Below are 20,546 nucleotides of genomic sequence, written 5' to 3' on the forward strand. Positions count from 1 at the left end.
TCAGCAGTTACTGCTAGTCGCAAGAAAACACTCCTAGCAGCGAGCGCTGAATGACGTAGAATAGCACAAATCCACGAGCGATCCGTGCCTCCATCAGGCATTTGCTCAGTTCAACTCATTTATGCCAAGATTTTTTTTTTCCAATTGGGTTTTAGTTGTTTTCATAACAAAGTCCAAGGCAGGCACTGCACAGGCAGGCCATGGGAGATGGTGCCCTCAGAGCCACACCTGGGGGCGCGCATGTGCTAGATAGAGAAGGGCTCAAACCAGGGCCGGATCTAGGGAGGTGCGACCTCTGCCGCTACACACGGTGCTGACTTCGGGTGGGGGCGCCGTGTTTGTAGGTATAGTATGGTTTTAAAATCATATGCTTTCTGTGTTTCTTGCCTCAGCAATTGTCAGGGGACAATAAATATTCCAAGATAACGCTGGCGATTAAGGTTCTGCCTGGATAGAGATCGGAGTTTTCACTAATGGAAGTTTTAAGGTAGAGTGGGGGTTAATAGGGCTGCTGCAAAGAACATGTCCCATGCAGATCGCAATATGCATATAATGCAAATAGGTTAGTGGGATACAACTTTTGTCAGAGAGGTCCTTTTGTTACTTGCAGTGTATAAGTTAAAATCCTAATATACTGTAAAACAGTAAACTATTAGCGGTCATCAAAGAACCACATACAGAAAGGTATAGATTAGCATGATGTTTTTTTTCCCCCTAGTCTTTCATTATCCTAAGGTTGCAAGAAGGGTTCATTTGGGTAGAAATCAATTATTATTAAAAAAATAAATAAACCCGACCATGGTGTTACATTTTAAGTTCTGGTTTTGTTCTTCTCCAGACCAAGCACTCAAAATATACAGCCCACCATTATAGATGACGTGACTCCTACACCTTGTAGTCCTCAATCTTATGTCACATTTCTTATACACATGACTGATTGTCTCTGTGTAAGGTGTGTGCAATGTCAGGTGCTCTGACACCCTACACTGTTATGAGTGGTGCTATAAAACTAATTAAATGCATGTGAGAGTGATTATGGAGACTTGAAGGCCACTGGAACAAGGTGGTGGTGAGGAAATATGTGGCAAAGGTGGTCCCCGGGGGGCGCCACCAAACTTTGTTGCACATTGCGCCACCAGTGCTAAGGCCGGCCCTGGCTCTTTAGCGCCTTCTACAAGTACAAAAGTACATAACATGAACGTCTGTTTTATGGCATCCTTGAGAAGACCAGGAGGAACATGCTCTTCCTGGGTGAAACATGTGATGGCTGACCGGGTAATGATTGCTGCATAATTAGTTTATTGTTGTATAATACCTTAAACTGATTATAATCACGAATTCATTTATATGGAGACTGTTTTGCGCTAGAAGGACTAACATAGAAACACTCTAAAATGTAAAGGGGCATTTTTCTCTCTTTATAATTCTATTGAGTAACAATATTTTTATAGCCGTCTATGTTAATAAACACTCCGATTGACTTGCACTGAAAGGGAAACACGATATTTTCTATTTTGCCTTCGTCGATTTTCGTGGAGTATGATGAGGATGTTAGTGGAAGTAATGTTCTTTTTCATTACCTTGGTGCAGACCGCACATTATTTATTCCTTAAATATATAGTTTTCTTCATCTCGGTTATCCTCGGTCCCAGCCTTCTTCATAGCACCTTCACAATCCTAGATTACCACTTGACCTAGGCTCATGCTACCAAAAATTGAGACGAGATTACTTTATTAACTTATTTGGTTTGCTTCTTTCAGGTGCACGCGATACCAGATGTGGACAATATTTTCAAGTATGAAATAGGTCATTCCTGTCAGCCTGCCAGGTGAGCTTCTCACAATTATAACACATTTATTTGACACTCCTGCATCTATTGACAAATATTTATGATCCTTGATTTTATCCCTTCAGGCTCTAAATATTTCACATTTATTGCTTGGGAATCCTATAGTGATCACTTTCAATATGACTATCTAGAAATAATTTAAAAGCATTGAATAAAAACAACCCACCATGCTCCTAAATCACAGTTCTCCGTCTTTCTCCTTAATTTGTGTTTTAATTGTCAGCCATATGATTAGTGAATAGCAACTCTACTGTAATCATTTATTTGGCACCAATGTTTATTATTATTCTTAGAAATAAATACTGGTCCACATAGCTAGTGATTTGAACCACAAGAAAAATCGTATTATTCATAAATGTTTGTCATACGATATTGTTCTTGAAATAATTCATATTTATGTCTTCCCTGTCAGTTGCCTGTTTTCCCAGAGATATAATATATTTAATATTCATACTCACGGTGTCATAATGATTTCAGGTTGTGCATTTCTAAACTTACAGAAAAATGAAAAATCTGAAATCGTCAAATAGCTAAGTGGGCTGAAATCTAAACCAAATGATTAAAGGTCTTTATCGCTGCCTTTATTGGCCATCAGGATGCATTAAGCAACAACTGTAGTGGAGAAGCAATGCCATCCATCACATTTCAAGGATGATAGCGTGATAATTATCAATCTTTACGGAATCCAAGTAAGACGTTCTTACACAATAGCTGATTCATAACAAAAATCGGTCACTTTACACCAGTGTTCTTGAAAAGCGTTTATCCCTAGCACTGATGAGAAAAACGTGCACCGTGCAGATCACATAACACTACTTTAGCCAAACTTTACAAACACTCACCTGACCTTCGTGGACTCTGAGACAGCTCTAACAGATACTTCTCTGGACGTCTGTCAAAAATAAGCTTTTCTGCAGCCTCTTCCAGAGACCTTTGGCTAGTCCAAGACATTCTCAGCAGAGCTAAATTTGAGCCTGTGGTTTCCGGCGCTCGGCACCAGGACTTATGACAGTCTGCCACATGGTGGTGGTGTTTGTCTAATTTAGAGATCAGCATTTGTTTACCAATTCAATGTACATTATAAATTACTAATACTTGGCACCCAAATCATTCACATAGCTATGTAAGCCTGGAATACTCTTGAATTGTCACCCTTAAAGAAGTGTGATGATTAGCAGTTCTGTTGGTAGTCACTGGCAGGGGCAATGGATGGTGCAAGCTGCAGCGGCCTCCTGAAGAGGGTCCTGGCACATTTATTTATTTTTGAACACATATTAAGCACTGATTCTCGGACTCCTAACAGACATTCCACAGTTACTCACAGTTGTTCTTAACACCCGTTCTAAGGAAGCTCAGACCCCTCTGCCATTTGTCAGTCCCTCACTATGGGGCATATACCTTTCCAAAAGCATCCTTAACCTAACCCAGCAAATTATTTGTCACACTCCTATGCTACTTGGAGGGCCCATGAGTCCTATAGGCGGGGCTCAAGAGAGCCTGACCCAACCCTGAGCCGTCCTTTTCTACCACATTCCTTCAACAGCTCTCACATACCTTCAACTGGTCTTGATAGAGCCCCGGCCAGCTCTCACAGACCCTCAGTTGAGTTCTGAAAACCACAGCCCTTCAGAATTCCTCTACTGAGCCTATCATTCATCCCGGGCACAAATCTCAGCGGACCCCGACACCCTCTCTGTTGCCCCTCAGGTACTTTGCTAGCACCTCTGCCAGGCCTCAGACCTTCAGTGCAAATTCTTTGAGGCATGCAATTCATTTTTTCCTTTGTGAGACTCAGTATCCTTTAGGGCCCTCTTACCCCCTCCACTAGCCCTAGAGTTCCTTTCCAGGCCACCACAGCCCATTCACCTCCCTACCAGCCTGCAGCCAGTTGCCCAGCACACTCAGTAACCTGACACCAACAGTCACTGTGCAGCCACGCACTTCATTTATCTGTAGTTCTGATTCACCTATGCTTCAAGCAAAGTCTGATCTTTAAATCCTACCCATAGGATGGAGGTGTTCCCAACTATCACCGTCATTACAGACGCTATATATTTATATATGCACAATTGTTCATATATTTTTACCTGACATTTGTTACTAAAGTATTTCAATATAGTTGCAATTTGAATGTGGCTGCTACACAATACTTTATGTAAATTGTGAGTCTCAGGTAAAAACACTGGCAAGGTAGCTCAGTGGGTTCATGATGTTGTTGCAGAGATCCTTGTATGAATTATAGGTTACAAGTTCAATTTCTGAGCAATAGTTCAGTGGGTTATGCAACCGCTGCTTGTAGTTTACGTTACATAAATAGTGATTTTAGTCTAATTATAGACATTCAGACATGGAAGCGTGATATTTTCAAACTGTTGAGCAATCAACCATTTTTCAGGTGTAAAAAAAAGCAGATTACGGCATATTTTTCTTCTCTCCTTCTAGTAAATGGGTGTTCAATCATTTTAATTTGTGGGTCTCGTTAACCTAAATTCCCAGCTATTAGACCAGCAAGAATATCACAGGACATGATGAAAAGAAGAAGTAGTAGAACGAAAAAAGAAAGAAAGAGGAAGGAGAAGAAGAAGGACAGAGAAGAAAGATAAGGCGGCGAAAGGGAAGGAGAAGAGAGAGACAGAAAAAGGAGAAAGAGGAGAAGAGGAAGAAGAAGAAAGAAGGAGAAGAGGAAGAGGAAGAAGAAGAAAGGCTGTCATGAAGAAGGAGAAGACGAAAGACAAACAGGGAGTTAGAAAGATAGAAAAAGGAGCAAGAATAAGAAACAAGCATTTGCAATGCGATGGGTCTCACATCTGCTCGAGTTAGAGCTATTGACGTAAATTCCTAACTGGACGTTTCTTGTCACATAAATTGCAAATGACAAGTAAAAGAGTTGACATAAGTGAGCCGATTCAAAGCACAATGGCCGCCATGAGCACGAAGGAGAGGGACAAAAGGAAAAAGAAGTTTGCTCACAGTCAAATGTATCGGCAATCGTGCAATTATCCATCTAACAGAGTTGGTGTCCAAGGTGGCAATAAAATGCCCCAAAGAGGGACAAACGTAAAGCAATTACCAATGATGCAAATGATTTTTGAAAGGCAAGCCCACGAACAAGTGAATGTGATGGGTGTGCTGTGGAAGTGGATAAAGGCCCACAAGCCTTACAACAGGTCAAAGCACTTGAGCCCAACTTAAAAATGAGTTAAGGAAGGAGAAGGAGAAGGAGAAAAGAAGAAAAAAGGAAGAAAAATACATTAAAATGTAGCGTATAAAGGCAAACAAATACAATAAACATAATAGTTGTCATTTAATGAAAGAAATAAGGTACAGGACTAGTGAATAAACTTGGCTACATGTGGAAAATAAAATGTATCCAATCAAAAAAGAAAAGTAACACCACCTCCCTCCCCAACATATTTTTGTGGTTGTAGCAGAGGTGAAAAATAGCTCCTGCACCACCTCAATCCCTGAATGAGCACTGATCGCTATAGTGCCAAAATATGTTGGTGCCTTTACTGCCCCATGTAGGGATGGGCCTAGGTGCACGGCAAGGAACTTGTTTTCCTTTCCAAACTCTGAATGGAGATGCCTACAAAGCAAGACACTTCTGTGCTGCTACTGGCCATTCCCTAGACGTGTCCTGCTGGCCCTCCTTTCAGTGGGCCTCTCAATGTGTGACTTGCCCGTCAGACAAACTAGCCCGGTCAGCAGGGAGTCACCCTCCTCCTCTTATATGTGAGGCAGGCTGCCGGCAGGAGCAGTAATCGTAACATATAGGCCCTCATTAAGAGTCTGGCGGTCTCATGACCACCAGACTCGCAGTGGCGGTCCACCGCCAACAGGCTGTCGGTGAAGACCACCACATTATGAGCCTCTGCCTACCCGCCACATTCCTGATCATATCACCAGGGCGGTTCGACCCACCGGACCAGAGATTAGCATCTCCGACCTGGTGGTCCAATGAAGACTGCCGGAGGTATTAGGAATCGGATTTCCACCAAGGTTTCCATGGCGGTAGCACCGCCACGAAAACCCTGGCGTAAAGGCTACCGGTGACAGGAAATGTATTCCCTGTCACCGGCAGACGACTCTCCCCACCTCTCCCCCAGCAACCCCATTATCCTCCCACCCCCTTCTAGTACAGCACCCCTATCCCCACCCCCTCCTGGTACAGTGTCCCCCCTCTTACCCCACCGCCCCGCGTACACGCAGACACCCAGACGCACCCCGCATACACTCATTCACCAACACTGACACATGCATTCACTCATACATCAATACACACATTCACATCAACATTCATACACACACTCACTCACATGCATCCATACATGGGCTCACTTCAACATTCATACAACCACGCAGGCAACACCTACTCACACACAATACCCCCTCCCTCCCACCTGCCTCCCCTGTTGGACGCCCGACTTACCTTGTCCGGCAAGGAGGTCATCTGCAGGGAACTGGTACGGGCGCTTCCACCGCTGGCAGAGCCCCTCCATCAGGACACCTCCAGGCCACATTACAGGTTGTAATACAGCTGGTAGAGTCCTTTTGGCGGGGCAGGGCCAGTGGTGGAAACATCCACGCGCCTCTGACCACCAGCACGACTACTGCAGGATTTCCGCCCAATATGTGGCAGAAATCCTGCAGTACTCGTAATATGGTAGGCGGAAGACCGCCAGCACTGGCGGTCTTATGCCGCCCACAGCTTTGGCGGTCTTTGCAAAAGGCCACCAAAGTTGTAATGAGGGCCATAATGTTGAATACAACATGGCTGCCGCTACTAAGTGCTGAAAGTAACAGATGATACTGTTCCTCAATTTACCAAGCTTATGAGGATGAGAGGCTGGGTCTGTCTTGCCAGGATTCCACATTCACAGCTGAGTCAACTCTTGTGCACCCAGGTGCATCATGGCTGCCCTGCATGTCAGCACCCCTCACAACCTGAGCACCATCTGTGTTCCAAAGGGAAAAAAAACATAAGTGAAAGGAGCCTTTTTAGGTATCTACTTTATTGGGGGGGGTGATGAAGGGGAGACGAAAACAAGAGTAAGGCCCTTTTGTAATCCTTCCTTTTTTCCATTGGACAAAATGAGGACAAGAGAAAAAGATAAAGATAAAGAGAGAGAGAGAGAGAGAGAGAGAGAGAGAGAGAGAGAGAAAAAAAAAAAAAAAGAGCGCAAGCAGGAGGGTGAACGGCCAGATCCTGCTGGCAGAGCACAAGTAGCGAGCACCTGTTTATTTTATGAATCAATTTCACGAGTGAGTAAAAGTGCAGTTGGTCCGACAGCTGTCATCCGACAGGTGACATGAGCCGCTGGCCTCACTCAGCAGGAGCAAAATTGTAATGTGTAGTTTTCCTCCATTTTAAAGACTTTTGCACAAAGTGCAGCATGTTACCTGCCCCCAGTCTGACCCAGGACACAGAATAAACACAGAGACCATGACGAGATGATTTGACAGGGCTGCAAGTTGTGCCGAGGCCTTTTGTTGGGGAGTTTTATAACAGAATGTTACATATCCATGTCGATCTCTTTGCCACCTGAGGAAGTAACAAGGCAGAATGCATCCTTGTTTCCCCTGATGGCCCAGTGAGGAGTCTGGCGCCCAGGAGTGAATGTTCAGATGTACCCGAGGCCTACTCCAGGCCATTCAGGATTGAAATTTAAAAAAGAGGAAGGGGAAACCTGTATTTTTTAATTTACTAATGTCTGCCCTGCTTACAGGCCTAGAGAAAAAGACTGTATTTCAGCGGAAAGATGTGCACATGACGTGCAGTGAAACCCTTTTTCTGTAGGTCTTCTATCTATTAGCCAAAAAGACTAAGACCCTCATTCCAAGTTAGGCGGATGGGAACAACCGTCTGGCAAACTCCCGACGGTATGTCCCCCACTGTAATGGCAACTTCCCCACTGGACCCATTAGGACTTTCCAGCTGGGCTGAGCGGTGGAAATCATGGATTCTGCCCATCAGCCCAGCGGGAAAGTGGCAGCAGCATTTGCTATGTCTGTACAGCAGACAGTGTGCATTACAAGGGTGCTGGGCAGGGGGACCCCTGCACTGCCCATGCCACGGACATGGGCAGTGTAGAGGGCCCCCTGCAGCCCCCTGCATCTTTTCTCTGCCAGCCTTTTCATGGCAGTGAAACCGCCATGAAAAGGCTGATGAAGAACAGGTTCTAACCAGCAGGGCGGCACTGCGTGCACCGCCGCCCTGGCTGCTTGAAACCTGCACCTCCCATCAGCCTGTCAGAATCACTGATTCCCAGCAGAGATGGCGGTACCGTGGTGGTTGGACTGCAAGGGTCGTAATGTGGAGGTCCGTTTGCCACAGCAGTTGCGGTCCAGGCCAACACCACGAGTCTGGTGGCCTAGTGACCGCCAGACTCATAACGTGGCCCTATGTCATGAATAAACCTGAGCTCCCAGTATTTTGTTCACAGGGAACTGTATGCCCTCATCAATATTCATCACACCTCAACTTTTGTACTCTGCTTCATTCTGTCTTCTCCTGTCTTTACTCTCACTTTAATGTTAAACGTGTGCTAATATACCGTTTTATAGCAAAGCATTTTTTATTTCCACAGTACAGTTCTTGAAAATATATTAAAACTGGATAACCAGGCCCTTTGTTCTTTCTATCTCTAGCTAACAGCTTATCCCAGCCACCCGTGTTGTGATTTATTTCTATCTTAGTCCCAAATGTGTGTAAAGAGAAATTATGATATCAAAATTGATAAATTTAGATACACTGAAAGGGGAACCCATTATTAAACTTTAAGTTACTTTTTTCTTTGAAATACAATTTCATATATTCGACAATCCCGTATCTAAAAAAATCTTTTTATTGCCCTTCAATATTTGACCAGGATTATGCCTCCATCAAAATACTGTTTGCAAGGTGATCCGTTAAACTGGGCATTCTTTCAAAGTATACAGCAATTCTCATGTACATCCTTATCCTACTTTAAGAGCCATCAATGAAGTTTTAGAATTCCCAGGTAGCAGTGGCGGCCGGCAGCTTTGGGAGGGGGGCGGGCGGGGCAAACACACAGACTCATTCTTTCACACACAGACATGCACGCTCATCCATTAACAACACTCATTCCATTCAAACATGCACGCACCAAACATTTATTTTACAAGATCACACACATTCATTCTTTCACACAAACACGCACGCACATCCATTAACAACACTCAACACTCAAACATGCACGCGCGCACCAAACATTCAATGTAAAACATAACACACATACATATACACACACACACACTTACCTTGAGCCTCCAGGTCCCAGGAGGGTTGGGACTGCTGCCTTCCCTCAGCCAATGAGGGAAGGCAGCAGTCCCAGCCTCGTCACAGAGTGGGATGGGGTCAGTAAGACTGCTGATCCCACCCCACTCTGTGACGAAGTGTCACTGATTGACACTCGCCCTGGGCACTTCAGGGCTTAAACGGAAGCACCCAGGGAGAGTGTCAATTGGTGACGCTTTCCTCGTCACCCAGGGGAGGGCCTCGAGGCACCTTTGCTGGGCCGAGGAGGTCATGCCCATAGGAGCTGTGATCTCCTCAGCCCAGCAAAGTTCAGCTCAGGCAGCCAGGAGTCTGCGCAAATCGCGCATGTCTGCTCCTGGCTGCCTGAGCCGAGCATGAAGAGTGTCTGTCAGGCTGACCTTTGTTCAGCCTGACAGACACTCTTCATGGGGTGGGAGTGCGTGGCCCCTCTGCCCTAAAGGACGGGCCGCCACTGCCAGATAGAAAGGTGAATGGCCACTATACTTTATAACCAGCCCTTTTCTCCTGCTAGTTAAATGTAAAGCGTTTTGGTTTCTGTATACGATGCAATGGTCACATTGCTCAATAGGTATCTTTTTCGAAATCTACTTTATTTCCAAGAAACATATTTTTACAGGTAGATTCAATGTGAACAGTGCAATCCGTGCTCCCCCTTACAATCTCATCCAAGGTGTTATTTTTTATTATATTTAGCGGGTGAGCAAGACCTCCATACAGAGCTTTGCCCGTGAAAATGTTTCCTCTGCATCCTATTTAAATATAACTCAAACTTCAGACATTATGTCCCTACTGCATCATAAAGGCACAAAAGTTTGAAGTCTAGTTTACATGTTAGGAATAATTTTTTTGCATATTCACCACAGTACGGTCCATGTCCATGCTGTACTTGCCTCCCAAAATTAAACACTCCAATCCAGGATAATTAGGTTTTCCTCAAATTCGAAATATAAAAAAAAAAAAAAAAAAAACGCTTCTTTGGAAAATCCAGCCTTTACAAAAACCCCATTATAAACCTACCTTATAAAGCGCTGCCTTTATTAATGCATACATACACAAACTTCATAAGTTGGATATCTCTCAATGCAAGCTACACGGAATAAATTATATTAATGAAGTAGTAGCATATTGACTCTGTTCACATTCACGAGTGGATGTCTAGACCAAATCCACTCCACCAAGATTTTAATACTTACAGTGATAAACTAGGTTGATGACTTTCAGTGCCTTATAACGACCATGGCAGTCTTAAGACCTCAAGGGCCACAGTGGTGGTCAGACTGGCACCAATTGTGGCGGTCTGACAGCCATGTTATGACCATGGTGGTTGCGCCACGGTCGGACCGCTAGCACCATAACTTCTCCTCCACTGGAAGAGTCGGCTGTGCTTGCAGTCCTAATCCGCCAGGGCAGCGCTGCCCTGGGGATTACGAGTCCCTTCTCCGCCGGCGATTACATTGCAGTAGCACCGCCATGTGAAGGCTGGCAGAGACGGGGTGCAGCGGGGGCCCATGGGGGCCTCTGCCCTGCCCAGGCACTTGACATGGGCAGTGCAGGGCCCCCCATGGCCACCCCCGTCACGCTTTTGACTGTCTGCTTTGCAGACAGTGAAAAGTATGATGGGTGCAATTGCACCCTACGCACTGCAACATTGCCGCCAGCTCTATCATGAGCCGGCGTCAATGTTATGGGCTGTTTCCCATTGGGCCAGCGGGAAACTCTTAATAGGGCCACGAGAAGGGGACCGCACTGGCAGTAACCTTACCGCGGGACTTCAGGGGACAGCCTTTTCCATCTGCCGAAGTCGTAATTTGGGCCATAGTGCTTGCTGCAATACGTCACTTTGTTCTCCAACTCCCTTTGTCACCCTGAACTTATGTGGTATCAGTTAGAGACACTTTTGGTCCCCAGACCTTTTTCTAGTCATACTCTATTACCAGCATGTTAGCCCAGATACACCACTTCATCAGAGAATCAACTGACTAGAGACTTGAACCAAAGCTATTTACTAGGAAGTAGCATTCATTTCTGATCACTGTTGAGTGGAAGGCTATTGGGCACCACAGCATAGGATTAGACCCCTGGTTGGTCCTCCAGAAATCTTGAGTCGCACGAGATACTAGGACAAAAGATCCAGTCATAACCCTGTAGATTTATTTTATCCATTTATTCACTGGGGAACGAGTGATAGCCGTCCAAACTACTACGAAGGGTTGATAACCCGACACAGATAACAGAGAACGCATTGTGAGACATTACTTCAGGGGTTTTGGCCCCTTGTGCTATGATTGTGTGAGGGCTTCAGTAATGCTAGGGTAGTATCTCAGACCTAGATGGTTACAAGACACTCTAGTTTTCCTTTCTCCACATTTTTAAAACCTGTATTACACTTCCCATAGTTGCACCAGCACCTGTTTTCATACTATCTAGTCCTGGCTAATCTTTGACTCATTGTGGACTGATTACCACATTATATTGCAAACAATATCCTAACTTACTACATTTAGCTTCATCTACTGCACTGAGAAACTCAGAAAAGTGAAGTATACAAGGGGGGTCTTGGCTATCCAGCTGAAGAACATCTCTACCATAACCCCTGGGACACACCAGTGTAAACAAATAGACAACAACCCCACCAGAGATGCTGGCCAGTAATCTATCACTAACTAAAAAACGGCCAGACTAATATGTCAACTATAACAACTCAGTGGATGTTTAATCACCAATCAATGAACACTACTGAGCTGAAGACAGAGCTATTTACCAATGCTTCTAAACCAACGGAAAGGGTCCAAGTCTCAATATAATTCTGAAACTTGCCCCCACTACCATTTGGGATCGAGTCAGACATCTCAACTTGATTGAGGAATGTCTCGAAAAGAATGGTGGTGCATATCAAGTGCAATTAATACCCTTCATCATACATGCCAATAGACCCGGCTGAGGTGGCCGATCCCTAATTCGTGAAGCCAAAAATGGCTTGATTTTAGTTGTTTCCAGCCTGAAATTGCCTCTGCTTCAATAGAAATCAATAGGGCAAATACATTCCCTGGATTTTCTTTTCAAAACCTCCCAATTTCCTGTTCTAAAATGCTGGCATGTATGCCTTCATGAAGCTGAGTAGCTCTGTGTTTGAAAGTTTCCATCATCGCTGTGAATGAGAAGCTGCACAAAAGTTCCGGCATGAAGACTCCCCCTGCACTCACTACTTGCTGGACACGGTGGTGTTCCAGCGTTCCGGTTTAAGATAAGTATAATAGCTCCAAAAAAAATTCTGTATGGAGAGCGTACTGTGGGAAATGATTCAATCACTGTTTACCCACATCATTCACAAGGCTGTCTCCTATTGAAAAGCTTGTGTTCTGCTTTCTGGTAATTCTGCACCCTGAATTTCTACTCACCTGAATTTAATATTGGTTGCTGCCACTTTGTTTTTATTGGTTCTTAGTTTTTCACCTTTATACCAATGCCACTGTGGCATCAATACTACAACAGATCCTTTTTAATTCGGGAAAGAGACATTTAATTTCCAGCTCCACTGAGCAGAAGCGGAGGCATCTCTGATCCATTTGCTACATTTCAGTCTCAACACACTGGTGCTGTTTGCACCCACCACTGCTCCAGCCCTTACCCAGATAGAAGAATTTCCCATTATTGCACTGTCTAGGTTATTTAGCAGCATTTCTACCTTAGGATCCCAGTAATGTAATTACTGATATGCTATTAGAGTCCATGCACTGCATTAAAATAAAGTAAAGGACTGTGGTGAAGCTCTGTCACTATTTATAATTTGCTTAACATGTACTAATACATTTTAGAAGATTCATATGTAAGGATTTTACGTTACGTTCACATTTAATCATAGTTAGTGCGGGCCTCACTAAACAACTCATGCTAATGTCTAAAAATGCGTTTCAGGTGCAGGGTTCTCTCCTTCTAGAAGCCAAGCCATAATTTTAATAGTGAATTGTTTCAGTTGTTTTAATTTTCATGAAACTGTTAATATTGTTAGTTTCCCCAAAGTTGGATCATAGGTTTCTTGCACCTGTGTCTGGGACAGATTGACCACACTACCATTCTGAACGAGATATCTTCTCAAGACCATGCAGATGTGATCTTCCTTCAAGCAATACTTGGGAAAGAGAGCAAAGTTACCTTATCAGAAAATGCTGGATTTTGATTGGTCTATACTTCTTGAGAACCATGGGTAGTTGTACTTCATTTTATAAATCATGTTTAGTTGTCCCTTGCTGAGCTAGTTAGTTTTAGATGCACCTATCTAACCTTTCAAGAATGGATGCCCTTTCTACTCTTTGGGACCTCACACTTATTTGTCCCACTCATGCAGTCAAACTCTGCAAGAGATCTATTTTAATTTGCAAGACTGATCCTTCTTTCAATTCTCCAGTTGGAGGCATTATTTGCTGACACCTGTTGCTTAAATTTCCCTAACCTCATCTGAATCTCAGGCTTAGCATTAGGAAATTTGCCTTCAGGGAGACCAAGCCTTATTCAATTTGCATATGGCTATCTTTAAATAAATTGCCTTTTATTTGATAATTTGAGTTGCTTTGGATTATAATCAGACAACTCTTTTATAAGGTATTACTGATGTTTCAGTAATCTGAATGAATTTGCAACTTTGCTAACCTGTTAATAAGCCTTCATTATTTGCAAATCTACTACTCTGTCATCCTTGTGGGGTCACAAGGGCTCCACTGTTATTAATGCATTACTGGTTTGTAAGTAGTATTAAGTCTCAATTAGAGACAAAGGTCCATCCACTTGAATGCAGTGTGTATCTGAATTTGCACCAGAGATGTGCAAGGTGCAAGCCCCATCCCGCACTGCTTCAACTTATTTAAAGTAAACGCTGTTTGCATGTATTTCAAGCACTACACAGAAAACCAGATTTTGCAGATACATTAAAAATAAAACCCTTCAAACTGTTTTTCCCTTACCCCCTTTTTTGTGTGATGGATATTTGCAAAAAAGCACTCTGAGAATGCCCTGTATATCACAATCGACTCAACCCCTCAGAGGGGACACTTGAGGCCAACACTTGGGAACTGTTTTCGCTCTCCATTTAGAAGCATTTGGCCTTTCTTGTAAAATGGAACAGATTAAACAGTGAAAGTCCGACAGGTGGGCAGATATGTCACTATTTTCCCCTTACAAGCCCCACACAGAAAAACAAAATTTCAAAATAGAAGCAGAAACGAATCCCTTAGAACGTTCAACTCCCATTGAGTTAGATGCATTTGCAGAGGGGCTTGATACTTGAAACGTTCCTCCTTGGAAGTTACAATACCTCTACCTGGAAGCCCAATGTCAAAGTTGCTATGATGAAAGAGCAGTAATATAGAGCCATTGAGGACCCACTTGGTACCTTCCCTATAATCTGCAGAAGAGTGCAATTGTACATTGACTGCTGAAGGAATAGTTGCATTCAATGCACATTAGCTACAATTACCACTCCATGTGGTAGTTTTATGGCTGGAAAATCATTTAAAAGGAAGAAAGGACAGACTCGCAGAAATAGAATGCTTTGCTTAAATTGTTGGACTTGGTCAAACAACGCTGTTGGACTGTCACTGCCAGATTGAGCTCTACTAACCGACGCAATTATACCAGAGCCTGGACCCTAATTGATGGACATTCCTGAACCACATGTAAAGGGCACTGAGATGGCATGCCCATGATACAAATGTAGCATACCAATGCTGAAAGCGTAACACACTCCAACCCCCAATGCAACCACTTTTTGAATGACCGTTCAAAACTGCAACAATTTCTATAACCCTTGGATCCAGAATAAGTATCTATCTATGAATGCATAAACATTTTTCATGGACTCTGGTAGTGGAGGTTCATTCTCAGTGATCGCCGATGAAGCATGGCAGCCAATTGCTAAATTGGCGAACTGCTAGCCTTGAGGATGGAAATGTTTCTCCCTAAACTAATTTGTATGAAACAATCTTGTTGCATCAAAGATAGCTTATCTTTGGATATGGACAGGATGTTTCTAAATTTGATTGTTAAGGCTTCCTCCATTTCAACGCCAATGGTGCTGCAGTTCTGAATAGTAAGATGGCTTTCTATTGGACTGAGTGGTACTCTATGAAACGGTTTAAATCTGGTCTTGAGGTATTGCATTTTATTTAAATGTTATGCGATTCCCCCAGCGCATCTGTTTTTGTAAACAGGAACATATTATCTTTTATAGCTGCAAACAGGGGAACAGGATAGGGATGCCAATTATCTCCACTCGGTTTTGTTTTGCTTTTAGAACCCTTCATCTTACACATTAAACAAAATAAAGATATTAAATACTTTTCTGTTTGCCATCACTCTGCAAAAAGTATCTGCATATGTTGATCATGTTCTTTTGTACAACTTTGATCCTACTTATTCCATATCTTCATCTTTAATGAGGTTGCTCACTATTCCAATGTTTTGAGACAAAACTTAAAGGGTGAGAATTCAGATATTTTGCCATTTAATAAGTTTTGATTTAAAGGTATGCTTGAGTGCTATAGGCTATTATGAGTCAATTTTAAAATGTAATACATAAGTATGTTTTTCCAATTCTAAAGAAATTAAGAACATGTGAAAACTAATATAGACATCTTCATGGCAAAATGGTATCCCTTCTCCCTTTCTAGACAGGGGAGATTGGATATAACTAAAACAATGATGTCTCCTATTAAGGTACCTCAATGATACAATTAATTGACAAAATCATTTTATGAACAACTGAAAAATCTCTGTCTAACCTCCTATGAAGTTTCTTACAACACAATAATGAGTAAAGCTTCCTGAAATTTATGCAATCCTACAGCATTTTCTCTTCTCCTTCGTTTACAGATATTACTCATTTGAGAGTAGCAATATGGATATATAAAAAAACAAAAATCTTTTATTAAACCCTTCTCATTTCAAGAGGTTTATCATATGCCTCCTAGGCCTACTACTAAAAATACCTTTTGATTTTGTTACTACTATTGAAATCAGACTTTATGAAATAGATCAATTTAAAATTCTGCAGTTAAAGTAAAACAAATATATTAAAATGAATGGAGGAATGTCTGATCAGTGCAAATGATATTTATGTTGCATTAACTTTTTTGATCAAATGATTGGTAAGTGAATCTTGTCTACCTTTTTCTCACCTAAAAGAAGTTTAGAATTGTCCAAGTCCTTGCGTAAGCTAATATATGAATGTATTATTAGTTTCAGACTAACAAACTATTTAACAATTGCTAATTGCAGGAAAAAATGTATGTATTATTTATGGATTTTTCAACATGATACTAGGATAATAGAAATAAAAAGAAAGTTATAAAATACATAGTACCTCTTGAGCAGCAAATAAAACACAGACTTTCTTATTTCATTATCATAGAAGTTTTTTAACTCCAGTATTACTACCTGAATCTAATCATCTTATTGTAAGTCAAATTTGATCATGCCCATCAAATAGTGCTAACTTAGTGCATATGATTTAAGGGCATCATTGTGCTGTACAGGTTTGGATACAAGTATGGAACTTTATATGCAATTTTATTAATATAAATTATCCTATTTCACTTCAACATTTTTTTTTTGTGGCCTAGTCCCAGAATTGTTTCCAATACAAAAGAAGGATAAACAAGTTGACATGCTCTTGCTATAGTATTTCAACAGATCACCTTAAACTGGAAAGATTTTACAAATATATAATTCAAAGCATGATGGAATTATATTTGTCACAGTCATAAAATAGCTACTAATAATTTCACAATTCCATCATTTGACACTAAAATAATATTGATTATGGCTCCATTTACTGAACCTTTATCTAGACCCAATTTGAGATTGTTATTTACTCACATTATCGATAAAAAGAAATTTAAAGCACCTTAAACTTTTCAATGGTTTTATACATTTCCTATTGTTTTTACAGTGAAATATATGCCATGGATAACAAAAAGTGGAGCCTCTTGTTTAGTTATATTTATAAGGCTAATCGGTGAACAAGCATTGCCAAGCGACCCGAAAAATGTTATGTCCACTTTGCCAGCGCCTAAATAAATTTAAATTGCACAAAAACTCTTCTGTGTCTACTATGAAGGAGCAGCTGAGGACTGAATTTATTATGGGCAGCCATGCCTGTACACATGTGGAGTGTCATGGGCTTGGGACGGATGGCGATCTGCTATGGAGGAGCAGCTGAGGAGTGAATCTGTTATGGGCAGCCATGCTCGTACGCATGTGTAATATCGCATGGGCTTGGGACAGATGCTGATTGGGCTCAGCAGTTATAACAGTTCTATATATGTACACACACACATAATATATATATATATATACACACACACACAATATATTTATTATTATAAATAATATTATTACTATACCCGATTATAAAATCACTTTAACCTTTGTTTTTTTCAGTATAATAAATGTATATTATACTGAAAAAAAACTAAGGTTAAAGTGATTTTATAGTTCGATATGGTAACATCATAAAAGCATTAAAACACATTAAAAAAATGTAATTCAATAATAATTAAAAAAAAACATAAGTTAAAGATGGGTTTATTTTCATATCTGTCACTGGCACCCCATACAGAAACGGTATTTTACGCATTTCGGTGCTGACTGCCTTTGACTGGACACATTCAAATTTATACATATTTAAATGGTTTAAAATAAATACAAAGCTGGTGGTTATAATATTGATTTAATTTCATAAGTAATATTATAACTTTTTATTTGAATTATAACTATCTCTTCTCTTTATGTTCTTTTGCAATACACTGCAGCATTTCGAGGATAGAAACAAGAGCTGGCCTTTCCTCATTTTGTCACTGATACAAGCATTGATACAAACATTCAATCAGTGGTTGATAGTACAATATACAAATATGAGTCAAAATAATTTGCTAGCAATACTTAAAAGACATCAGTGCAGAAAATTATTTTGTTCTTTAAAAAAAAAAAAAAAACTTTTAAAATATTACTTTATAGGGAATCTTAATACTTTAATTTTCTCCCTCTCCCAATGCTGAAGAAAATATAACACACTCTTCAAGTTAAATTAGAAGAGGGTACTAGTGATAATAGAGAGGAAAGGGAAGCATTCTAATTACAATGCATCAACAGCCAAACTTACATTCAAATTCCACAGCTTTGTACATATAGTCATTTTTCATTAGAGTAATTCAATATTGTGGAATCATTCTCTGAAAATACCTTTCTGTGAATATATGTTTGTTGCATAAAAGGAATCCTGCTTACCTTGGATGGTTCTGACCTCTCTCTCCTGGGAGTACCCTTTGGCTCGGACGCCTTCTGATTATCATCATCCTGAGTTGATGGAAACTTGAAATGATTACCTTCCTGACGTAGGTCAATACCTTCTGTGCAGACAGGTTGATCAAGGTTATTTGGATTGAGATTACAATGGATAGCTAAGGAAAGAACAATGAGTTTAGAAAAAACATTCATTATTTTTTCTACAACAGTTACTGACTCCACTAGGAAAAAATGCATTTTTGTCTTACAATTAAACAAAGAATATTTATCAAGACAATGTCTTGAAAGTTATCCACGTAATATAAGCACTGGCAAATGGCTCGCTCTAACTTTAAATTGAGGCCAAACAATCATATACTATGAAAATCAAACACTATGCATCAAGAATATCCTTCTCAACAACTGGATACACCAACCACTGCCTATGTATTTTGGATGGATCACAGATGCATCAAACAGAAAATCTTGTAAAGTACTGTCAATTTAAAGATACAATCTTCCTCTGCACACCAAGTTGAAACCAACAAACACTTGACACAAATTTGTCAATTACTCAAGGACAATATGAGCACTGCATTGACCTCTGCAACCACAAGGAGGTTCATTTTTGACAACATCAATATATATTTATATTATTTAGATATATAAATATGTACTGCTAAGATAATTTCGCACCTCAAGTAAAATATTTTATACATATGTATCTATTATAGTGGGATGAAACTTCTTTCTGTTCTGTTCCAGGATCAAACAAAAACTCTTAACGTCTTTAACAATGCTTAAGTCAAATGTTCAAAACATATTATAGTTCAAAATTATTTGTGTTAGAAATTGGATTACTGTTTGGGGGTGGTGAAGCCCTACTTAAGCAGCAACCACTATTCTTGTCAAGGTGAAACACAAACAAACTGCAAATTTACCTGTGCTCAACTGTCTGGTACCTTGACACAAAAGCAGTCATGCTTTACTTGCAGGCAATGTGTAAAGTATTTACACAGTACATCAAACAGTAATGAAGAGAAAACAAAACACAAGGAAAATCCCACACAATTTAGAAAAAGAGTAGAATTTAATAAATTGTGTGACACCAAAATGACAAAAATATAATTTGTAGAATTAAAGATATGCAATTTTAAAAACTTAGATAAAACATAGTGACTAAAAACACAAACAAAACACCAACTGTGGTCATCTAGTGCCACCGGACCGGGACAAAGTCACAGGTTCAGGCAGACTGCAATGGAGCTTGGCTCGGACACAGGACCAAGTTAATCCCACTGACAAATATACCTTAAATCCTTGTTGTGAGCATTGTTCTATGAAGAGGTCATTCTGGGCAGTGATGCAATATCTCATATCGAGGATGCATCCTGCAGCGGCGGTTCTGATGGGCTGTGATGCGAAGTTCTGCATCAGAAATGCATCTCGCAGTGGCGGTTCCTGTTAACTGCAAGGGGGTCCTGTACTGGAAATGCTTTCCACAAGGGTGATTCCAATGCATGGCTGCAAGGACTTGCGCTGTGCGGCTTTGTCTATTGCAGAGACTACAGCTGTACTCACTGATCACCTTCAGGCCCACTTCCAAGGGTCAAGGACTTGGATGGCACCACTTGGTGGGCAAGATTATCAGCAGGATGAGTCCAGATGCAGGGTTCAAGGTGGTTGAAGACGTTTCTGTACCTGAGGCACCGATCAGGAGTCCAGCCCACAAGCCCTTGGAGTCACTCTGTTGGTCCTGGGTTCAAGAGAAATGTCCAGTCCTTCTTACTCAGGCAGCAGAATAGCAGTCCTTCTTGCAGCAGAGCAGCACAGCAGCCTTTCAGAGTTGTCCACAGGTCCAGATGTGTACTGAAGTGTTGAGTCTGAGGGTCCATTATTTATACCTGATGCCACCTTTGAAGTAGGTGGAGTCCACCCCCAGAGGATTTTGGAATTTCCTTCCTCCCTGGTCTGAAACCAGCTTGTCCTGGGGCAGAAAGTCTAGTGTAAATCCCTTTGTGAGTGTGATGAGGTTGAACCTTTCTGATTTGTATATGTGGTCGGTGACAGCTCCGCCTCCCCCATCAAGTCAGAGATGGCACATCCTGGCAATACCTATT

At 41.4% G+C, this 20,546-nt stretch overlaps 1 protein-coding gene across 1 annotated transcript in view; it reads right to left on the minus strand.

The window, feature by feature from the left end:
* SAMD12 (sterile alpha motif domain containing 12) overlaps positions 1-20,546 on the minus strand; it is a 1,150,632-nt gene that overhangs the window by 1,027,746 nt on the left and 102,340 nt on the right. Inside the window, exon 2 of the mRNA XM_069220652.1 lies at positions 18,430-18,602. Coding sequence (XP_069076753.1) covers positions 18,430-18,602 — 173 coding nt within the window. The remainder of the gene's footprint in view (positions 1-18,429; positions 18,603-20,546) is intronic.

The sequence above is a fragment of the Pleurodeles waltl genome, chromosome 2_2 (assembly GCF_031143425.1).
Source record: "Pleurodeles waltl isolate 20211129_DDA chromosome 2_2, aPleWal1.hap1.20221129, whole genome shotgun sequence".
Classification (NCBI taxonomy): domain Eukaryota; kingdom Metazoa; phylum Chordata; class Amphibia; order Caudata; family Salamandridae; genus Pleurodeles; species Pleurodeles waltl.